At 40.2% G+C, this 10,249-nt stretch overlaps 1 protein-coding gene across 1 annotated transcript; it reads left to right on the forward strand.

Annotated features, from left to right (window-relative positions):
• The first annotated feature begins 1,092 nt into the window (after positions 1-1,092).
• Positions 1,093-8,600, forward strand: SCRG1 (stimulator of chondrogenesis 1). The gene is made up of 3 exons (XM_064449712.1): positions 1,093-1,502; positions 6,176-6,438; positions 7,997-8,600. Exons 2-3 carry the CDS (start codon positions 6,203-6,205, stop codon positions 8,049-8,051), a joined length of 291 nt encoding a protein of 96 aa, XP_064305782.1. The 5' UTR covers positions 1,093-1,502; positions 6,176-6,202; the 3' UTR covers positions 8,052-8,600.
• The last annotated feature ends 1,649 nt before the right edge of the window (positions 8,601-10,249 follow it).

The raw sequence follows: 10,249 nt of genomic DNA on the forward strand, positions 1-10,249 counted from the left end.
TTTAAGGCATGGACCGCTGTGGCCAGGATCTGCACTAGAAAAGAATTTGTTTAGAAAAGCAAAGCCAGCGCCAGACATTTTGTCACCCTGAAAAGGCAAGGATGTCCTGTTCTGACAGCAGCTGCCTGCAGCTGCCTCCTCTCTGCCTTTCAAGTTGCCGTGCGCATATCAGCAGCAGCAAAAAATGTCCTGCATATCTGAATCAGAGCCGTAGATCATGCTCTCTGCTGTCCCAGCTGCCCTTCTCCATCACAGAGGGGGAATACCTTGCTGGATGGGACCACCACAAGTAGGTAGGCTCGGTTTCAAGAAGTTTGCTTCTAAGCCTTTGCCTACTCTCCTTGCTGAAGCAGCAGAAGATGGGACATGTACTTCTTGCATAACCCCTAGTTCACTTCCAGCATATGATAAAATCAATCCGAACAAGCACCAAGACATCAAATTGTAAATTGAGGCAGCTGAGCAGAGGCACCTTTTGTACTCCTAAAACACCTCTGTGTGGAAGCAGCCCAACAGAGAAAACCAATTTCTTGCAGAGCAACAGCAGAATCAAAGCAATGCAGACTAGAGCACGTAAAAATTACATCTCAACAGCTAAGGTGCAATCATACTTCTCTATCCACATCACAAAATAGATCCAGAATGGCCATAATAGAACAAGGGACAAATCACAACAGAAATAGGACACACACTTCATGCCCAAGACTATTTTCTCATTAATAGATAATACTTCAATCCCACTTAAGAACCTCGTTATGTGTTTTTATGATACCACATCATTTGATTAGCTGTATTAGTCTAAAATAACTTCCCCTGAAATACTTTTTGATGTAACGCTCTACCTCTTGTTTAAATGTTTAGTCAGTACTCAATGCATGGCATTGTTGAGTATGCTGTACTAGTAGTACGGTTAAAGTAATTACAGGTTTTTTACTATTTCAGTTTCAAAAAACCTGAAAGAATCCCAAAGCCAGGAATTGAAGTATTGCATGAGATTGTTGGCAATGTCTGTTCTTCCCGCCCAATGCAAAATAAGGCATCTGTCCAGCAACCACGTTCTTCTGCCTGTGCAATCCCGGTAGCCCACTCCTTCCCACTCCGCCCAGGCTGCTCATGCTTCACAGCAAGACAGTTATTCCACGGGGTGTTTCGTCTTCCCCCATTCTGGATGTTATGCTTTGCTCTCTGAGGAGACACCTTCTCACCAGATCCTGGATGAACGAATTGTTTCCTGCTGGAAAGGATACGTTCATATTTTTTTCCCCCTAGTCTAGGTTGGCAGTGACTGAAAGAGGTAGTTCTCGAAGCCCATCCTCTGGCCCCTTGCTGGAGAAAAGAGTGCGTCAGTCACAGGCAGAAGTCAGGACAAACAAAGGGCTGTTTGTACAGCGTCTCCCGTCAGCCCTCCCTCTCCTCATCCCCGTTAGCTCTTGCTCTCTCTGGATACATCTGAAAAGATACAGCTGCCAAGAAAGTGAAAGGGAGTGAAGCAGAAGAGAAAGGTATGTCTTGCTCCTGACATTATCCTTGTGTACTTGTTCTGCTGATGCTAGTTACAGAGTACAGGATTAGAAATATATATGGGAACATGCAGGAGAGGATTTGGGAGATGCAGACACATTGCAGGCAAAAGACGCTATTCAAGACAGATGCATGGATATGATCCAGCTAAAGATAATTCTTGCATTATCTTGCTCTTCTTCAAAGTTGGTTGCTACATATTAACTTCTGAAGTCATTAAACATACTATATTGCCTTCCAGTACTCAATATTATTGCAAAATTGGTGAATATGGAGAGAGGTGTGTTCACAGTGAATTGCTGTCTTTCAGAAAACTAAATGGGTTTTAACGAGAACTCAGTTTCTGGAAAGAATCATGGTATTGATGGTAATTACAAAGCAGTAATTGACTGAATTCATCCTCAGTGGACTAGCTGCTGTCCTTACAATGCACCAACTGTTCAAGCAAAATAGATCTGAAGCTTTTTTTTTTAACGGAGAAAACTTCATAGTAATAATATCAGTTATACAGCTGTTGTGTAATGGTTTCTTAGGAACGCACTAATAAACCTATCTATTACACACTAACACACCTCAGTATTAAACGCTTAGCTGAGCATTTTACAGGTGTTTCTGAAATGGAAACTTGACAAACAAACAAACAACAGAAGATGCTTTATCTTAAATAGGTATTGTTAGCCCTTGAACTCAATGCACATTAAGAAGCAAATATATATTAAATTTGCTTCACTTTATGTGCAACTTGTTAACCCAGCACATGCCACTGGACAGGTGGGAAAAGATCATACACCAAAAGTGTACTAATTAGTGTATTCCTTGTTTTCAACATTAGGCAACTGGAGAAGCAGAATGCTTAATAACTCTGAAGGGTATATTTAAGTCAATAGACCAAATTGTAAATATTTATCTTTTCCCAAACATGCAGAGCCTCTAGGGGTGTTGAAATACACGTTTTGTGGCATTTCTCAGTTTTCCCTACTTCTATCCCCTATTTCTAACATCTAAAGTTCATATGGTATTAGTAGGAGCTGAAAGGGCACCACATCTCATAAAATATTACCCTGTTGTTCTTGGCCAAAGAGGCTGAAACGTGGGTTTTTCTCTTTGGTCTTTTCTAACTACCTCTGCACCTTGCACATCTGAAGACTATATGGTGCCAAATTGCCTGGCAGGATAATTCAAATGCTCTCAAGCGGAACGAGCAGGGATAGCACTGATTCCTGACTCACCATGCCTATTCCCAAGCTAACCATTTTCCACAAAACTCCAAATTATTTCAAAGCACTTGCTATCCCAGCCACACTTGTTATCAAACTTTACTTACACTGTGTCAAAGAAACCAAAGTAATGTATTGAAAAGAACTTTTGCAAATGCAGGCAGCTCATTTTAAATATTTTTAGATGGCTTTACTCCTGCTACAAATTGAAATGATATAATCTTGACAGAGCGACCTGGTCAGGCTTAGCATAATGGGCACTGCTACTTTTTCCAAAGGTTTTATAAAATAAAGAAGTGTAAGAGGGTGCCTGCTGGCAATGAGTCTTCCGAGTCACCTTAGTGACTGGATCTGTTCACCACACTTCCCTGATTTGTTTTATGAGAAAAGACCATTTCTGTGGTATGCAAAGGCAGATATGGTCTTTGACATGTATTTTGAAATAAATGTGTACGTACTAGCTCTGTTCTTTACCTAGGCAATCAGTGACATTCCATCATCCGTGCACATTCAGGAGAAGTTGTGGCAGTTTGTCAGAAAAAGATGCTGCATCTGAAAGCTCTGCCAAGTTTATCAGAAGTGATCCTGTGCAGGGAGCTGAAGAAACACTTCTGGTCCCTGGCCGTTTTTCATCTGAAAAGAGAGACCTTTCTCACACAGTAAAGGAATAACCTTTTGAAGAAAGGTCTTTTGACTAAAAGTTTCCTTTTGATTATGATCTGAAGAAAAAAAAAAAAAAAGAAAAACCCCAGAGGAAATATTTAAACAGAAATAAAATTGTAATAAAATAAATACAATGCTTTTTTTCTGAATAATAACAATGCTGAGCATTGGTAAGACGCTTAGCTGACCTGATAGTGAAGCTGCCTTATCCACAGCTCACTAGCATACTGACTTCACAAAAACGGATTTCAGCGGTTACACATATAAGCCTTCTTGACAACTCACTATAGCAATATTCTGTTCTATTCCAAGGCAAAGAGTGAGTTACCTTAGACTATAGGTCATGATTTTTGAATCCAGCAATTTGACAGTCTATAGAAAGTCTGACCGTTTTCAGGACAGAATGAATTCCTATGAATTTTGAGCAGACAGGCAGCTGGGAACAGATTCAAATGAGCATTCCAGCCAAACTCCAGGTAGGGAAAGATCACCCAAATTACTAGGAATAAAAAAAAACGTACACAAGAGCAAGATCTGATGAATACCTCATCCTCAGGAGAAGAACTCGTAGAATAACCCAATCACAGGAAACAAAGGCAAAACCCCCCCGCTTCCTAAATTTCTCCTTCATGGAAGTGTTCTTCCATTAAATACTTAAATAATTAAGCTCAACTATTTGAACAGAAGAATGCTAAACTGTATTTCTTGACATTGGCATTTATCAAGGTATAATATAAAAAAACTACTTCTCTTTAAGCATTAGACTTCTCTGAGCAGAACCCTCATAACTGCAGTGTTTATACTCCTACAAAATAAAACCATTATTATAATAATACAGATTCTTTACTCAAGTCTAAAAAAACAACATCAGGCAAAGTTAGAACAATGTTTACTTTATTTGAGAAGTAGTTTTGAGGTCTAAAACTAATAAAGACAGTATGTTATTCAATACCACACTCTAAGGTAATTAAAAAATAGATCCCCAAGGCTCCACTACGAGTAGTTTATAGGAGTCTCCTACTCAAAAGTTCACATACGAGTTCATGGAATCTATAAGGAATAGTTCAATGAATTTTGCTTCTATGACAGAAGTTCAAGAATACACAAGAGCTTATTTTCACTTCAGTCATGTTCTTTAGTATATTGGCTGCTTTTTAATATTTTATTCGGCTACTGGTGTTCAAAAAACAAGTTTGCACAAAATCTTACCAAAAAATATAATCGAAGAGCATTGAGGTGTAACATTCTGTCCCTAACATGAATCCAAATTCCCAGACTTTCTTAGCTAGAGTCTTGGCCATGTCATTCATTGGCTGAAGAAGGGAAAATCAGCAAGATAGCTATGGTGGTGATGTAACCATCCAGGAAAAATTACTATAAAATAAATTTATACATTTAATAGCTTATTTTTAGTATTTTCAAAGGTGACCTCAAGAGTTTTACAAAATAACCCAAGTGGGACTATTGTCTTAGTGACTTCTACAGCTGGCATGCCTTATTTTTTTTTCTTATCTAGATAATAGCTCTGCCACCTTGACTTGGCATTTGACAGTCTTTGATCAGATGTTGCTTTATTCCCAGTTATTTTTGGGTTATTTTAGAGCACTCTATTCAGCAGCCCCACAAGACAGACTAGAACCAGGCCATAATATTTTAGTGTCAGGGGATCGACTCAAGTGCCAACAGGACAGAAGTGCAGCAAAGTCTTCCTTGAGGCTAACACAAGTACAGTGAGGAGCACTCAGGGAGAGCTCGCTGGGCAGAGCTGACCATTGCTTTGGGATAGCTTTCAGAGCAGAATTCCTGTTTGAATTCAGTCAGGTACCAGACCCCTTTCATTCAAGCATGAGGAAAGGCAAAAAACCCACTCTCTCTCCTCATATTAATAAAGTCCTGGAGGACACATTGTTCAAAACACTAATTTAAAAGTGAATGCAAGTTTGAGGGTCTTATCCAAGGCTTTGTGGCATGGCCACTCTGTGCAAAGCAGCACAGAATAGCAGAGACAGTGTTAAACAAGCTCATGCAGACGATGGAAAGCCTAGTCACCAACAGCAACGTTTTGCAAGGGATAATTTATCCTGTCTTTTAAAAAGCAGCACCAATTAAATGACAATGCAGCAAGACTCAGCTAAGCAGTCTGGAGTATTAAAAAAAGATTAAGAAAAAGAGGAAATTCTCAGCAATGCTGTATCATACCAGAGCCTGCAGTGTACGAATCACAGAGACCACCGCCCAGGACAGCACCGTAGGGGGCTTCAGCATCCTTTGCTGTTTAATGCTTCAGTTTCTCAAGTGGTCCATAAGAGAGGTTTCAATCAGCAGGCAGTTTTCCCACAACTTTGATGGGGAAAGATACTATTAATTTTATGTGAGCGACTCTTGTTTTGACAGGCAAAATGGCCAGGAAGGCAAGGAAGCACACCCAGGCATTTTCCCCTAGTTTGGTAACAATCAATATATTTACTCACACCACTGAGAGAACACAGCCAGCTCAAAGCAATTTTCTCAAGGTGAGAGGCCAAAGAAACAACAAAATTGCCAGCAACAGAAGCCTCAATTCCCGATGAAAGGATTCCCAAGGTTGTACAGAAAGTAATGAATATCAATTCTGCTGCAATATTATTTACCTCCTAGGAGAAAACACTCTCCAGCATAGAGGCTCAAACCTCCGAAAGTTCACAGGAAAGAAAAAAACACAAGCCAGAAAGCAAACTGGGGAAACAGATCTGTTCAACAGCTATACCTGTGTCACGTACCTCATTTCTCTTTAGCACCCTGCTGCAGGAAGCGTTGCAGAAATGAAGATGGTCTCGGTGTTGCTTCTGCTGAGCGCCCTCCTGGGTACCCCCGCGGCGCCTTCCCGGCGTCCCTCTTGTTACAAGAGGGCCGTCAAAGACAGCAACTGTCACAACATCCCCGAAGGCATGGAGGACCTTCGACAAATCGATGATGGCCTGCAAGATCACTTTTGGGAGGGGAAGGGCTGCGAGGTGATCTGTTACTGCAACTTGAAGGAATTGCTCTGCTGCCCAAAGTAAGACCGCGCTCGTTTCATACACACTTGCGCAGTTCTATATGACGACCCGTTATACTTCCATCCGGTTTCCACTGTAGGAATAAGCTATCATTTTAAAGAAATGCATGGCTTCAGATGGTTTGAAATTATATCACGATATAGCCAGTTACCTGACATGCTGCCAGTTTTCAGTTTTTGTTTTTCAGGGGCTCACCTAGGACATGCTTAGCACATTTTGTAAACCTGCACGTCCCACTATAGGGGACTTCAGCATTTAAATCACCCAACTTTAGACTCTTCTGTTTGATCTAAACTAAGTATGAGAACTACACCAAATCCTTATTCACAACATGAATTTTGCAAAGAAAATGTTTTCAGGACCATAAACAAAATTTTATTTCTGTTCCACAAAGAACCGTATTGCTATTCTAAGGCATATGCACATACATCAGCTGAATAAATGGTTCTGTAAAGACAGCTGTTTAAAGTAGGAAAGCACACAGGGGGGAACAGAGGTTCACAAATGCCTGCAAGGGAGGGAGAAAACTTAGCCCAAGAACACGGACACTTCTCTGGCTCTCTGGCACTGCCGACAAAGCTGAACGGTGTGGTTCTCACTGAACATGGGGGTCTCTGTTGTTGTTTTACCGGAACAACGTACATCCCAACACACCGAGTTCATAAACACCACCAGCCCACACTGGTTTGAAGTAATAAACTGTATTAAGAGGTATTCAGCTTTCTAGCACCATCTTTTCTTCAGGAAATTTAGATTAAAAATATCAACACTTCAAAACTTACCAATACTTCAGGGACACTAAAATACGATGGCATTATATAGGCAAGCAAAAATTACTTTTTATATGTGCTCCTCTTACCACCCAAGTTTCTCAAGTCCCCTAAAATCCAGTAAAAGGCAACTTTTCAGCACCCCCATAAGGGACTAGATTTGAACCACGTGGGAACGACTTCTAAAGCTAGAAACCTCACATTCAAACTGACAGCAGGGTGTAAGTAACTTTTTTGTATTTCACTCTCCCTAAAACCAGATATGGTATCCTCACCCTGAAGCACACTTTGGTTTACCAGCTTCAACCTCTAAGCTTTGAGCAGCCTAAGAAAGCCTCTTTCTTTCGTATCAATACACAAGGCAGTCTTCCTTCAACCACCTTGAGGTATTGAAGACCTACTTTGCAGGTCTGCTCTCAGGACAAATTGCACTAAATGGTACACATGCACATGTAGAAGCTCTTTGTTTTTCTGAAATTATGTATTTGGTAAGTTTACTTTCTCAAAGCTAAAATACCAGGGTGGAGTCCTGCCACTCTGGTCAGTCAATGAAAGTTTTGTCATCACAGGCCAGCAGAGGTAAAAATACAGTGTCTTCATACAGACCTGCAGTTGCACTTTCATTGCTGGAAGGGCATCCTACAAACACACTAATTCCACATACATCCCACCAAAAGCTAAAAAAACACCCCAACAACCCCAAACCTCACAACTGGAAATGAATGTCACGTTAAAGCTTTGATAAAGCAATAATGTAATTATTTAAATATCTGGTAATATCTTTCAGGGATATTTTCTTTGGACCAAAGATATCTTTTGTGATTCCCTGCAACATTCAATGATGGACATACAAGTCTGCTGGTGAAGACAACAGTCATCAGTCTACAATCAAGTAATAATGCTTTCAAGGGGAAAAACAAAACCGCCGCCACCAAAAAACCCCCTTCCTAACCACAAGACAGTGCATCTTTTTACACTGCAGAAAAAATTTCCTTTCTATACCTTTCTGGAATCTCAAATATGTAAGAAACTCTCCTTTCAAATGTGGTAGCTGCCTTGATTTCCAAAATGGTGTGAAAGCCTGTACTAGCTTTTAATGCATCCTAATATGCACCCCTCAGCGAAAAGCCTAACTCATGTTACTCAGCACAACATTCACAACTAGTTTTGATGAAGAAATTCCAAGCTTAAGCCTTCACGTGGTTAAGGGTAGCAACCTACTGCAAGTGTAGGTTTCTATTGCCTTACTGCCACCACACAGTTAGTATTGCTTTAAGCTGAAGCTACGCAGTACCTGGCACTTCTGCAGACAGCCTCACACATGCTATTTAGGCATCTTAAACCAAATACATACACATACAAAAGGCAAACTTTCACCATTCATATTTGAAAATTCCACTGGGGGAGTGGGGGGGTGGGTGGAGTAAAAACTCACATTAATAGTACTAAAGCACACTTAAATATTAATTACATCTCACTGGTCACCTGCATTAACTATGGAATCTGTAAAATCTTAAATTGTTTGATCTTAAAATCGAACTTTTAAAATACTGGAACAGTTACAATAGCATATATATTCAGAATGACATCTAAAGAGGATGGGGCTGATGCAAGGTCTGATAAGGCAACATAGAAATCCTTACTCAAGCAGCTTTTTTAATCAAGCCTTGTTTGAAATACAATACCTCAGAATTAAGTTAAAATGCTGGCTTTTTACTTTTAGACTACCTCTGTAGTGAAATAGCTAGGGAAGTGAAGACAAAGAGGTATCTCAAATTATTAGAAGTAACCATCTTAGTGTTTAAGAGATATCATGATCTAGGCTGTAGATACAAAGTCACCTCTCAGCAAGTGCCAATACCGATTGCAGTGCAAGAGGAAAACAGCCAATAATTTCTGTGCCTTTGTAAGCTTAAGGAAAGCCACCTGGAACAAGCCAGGCTTATAGGTAGTAAGCCTGGCTTATTGTCTTACATATTAAAACTCTTTAGCTATCACAGTCACATGGAGGGTGTGTAGTACTGAAGTAAATATTTAGGTTTTTTCCACTTAAAAAATGTGTACTGTTCATCTAATAACCTTACAATATTACTAAATTAATATTACAAAAAACTGCTACCACCAGTTTACCAGACTTACTTCACATGCAGTATGAAATACCACAATGACTGTTTTTCTTCCTCTGTTAGTAAAGGAGGGTTGGCTAGTGGGGGAGGTGGGTGATTATACATAGCTAATAATAAATGTTTCAAGTAAATCTGCATGTACTATTTTTACCAAGTAATTTTTAGGCTACTGGCTGTTAAACAAACAGTTTGTGTCACCAGGCTTTTTAAGCCTGGTTTGTGTAATTATTCCTGAGTCATTTGGGCTTCCTACCAAATCATCAATTAAGGGTAAAAAAAAAACCCCATAAATCTGGCAACCCACAGTCAAAATACCCAAAGTCAGTGCTCTGCTAAGAAAGCATATGGTATCTGCTCTTGTGCAGAGTCCTCTATAAGCTTCTAGCAGTAATAAGGGCACATAACTTTTGTCAGTTGTACCATCTAGTTTCTACATAAATCATGTCACATATGCCGGGCATTCACAGCTTTCCAAAGCAGCAGCAGTAAAAAAATCTAAGGCAGATGCAAATTTGGGTAACACAGTTGTTTTCAGTTACTTTCCTTCCACCGCTCCTGGGCTAAGGAAAATCCATAATCCCCTGCAGAAAAGTTTTGTGCCTTTCCACAGGAAAGGGCAGGGTCACTTATGCTACTGCTTTTAAGATTGACTTCCCATAGAAACTTGCTTTTGCTTCCCTCCCCACTCTCCTTCCCTCCCAAAGCTTCTACAGGTCCTGCCAGGCCTAGGCGAGAGCATTCACCCCTGCCATGCACTCAGAGAAAAAGCCTTTCTCCTTCAGGTATCCTATCCACGGCCAGGTTCCCTGGCTGTTTCTCCAGCTAGTATTTTGAAGATGACAAGCTCAATTTGTGCAAAGGATATTCAGCAAGCAGCTTTACATTACTGTAGTGAAATGGGCACTAAAACATCT

This window comes from Phalacrocorax carbo, chromosome 4 (genome assembly GCF_963921805.1).
Source record: "Phalacrocorax carbo chromosome 4, bPhaCar2.1, whole genome shotgun sequence".
Lineage (NCBI taxonomy): Eukaryota > Metazoa > Chordata > Aves > Suliformes > Phalacrocoracidae > Phalacrocorax > Phalacrocorax carbo.

What these genes read in the sequence shown, in the direction of transcription:
- SCRG1 (XM_064449712.1), top strand. Translation starts at nt 6,203, where the DNA reads ATGAAGATGGTCTCGGTGTTGCTTCTGCTGAGCGCCCTCCTGGGTACC. An exon ending in GAATTGCTCTGCTGCCCAAA is followed by an intron (nt 6,439 to 7,996) that starts GTAAGACCGCGC and finishes AATATCTTTCAG; the next exon opens with GGATATTTTCTTTGGACCAA.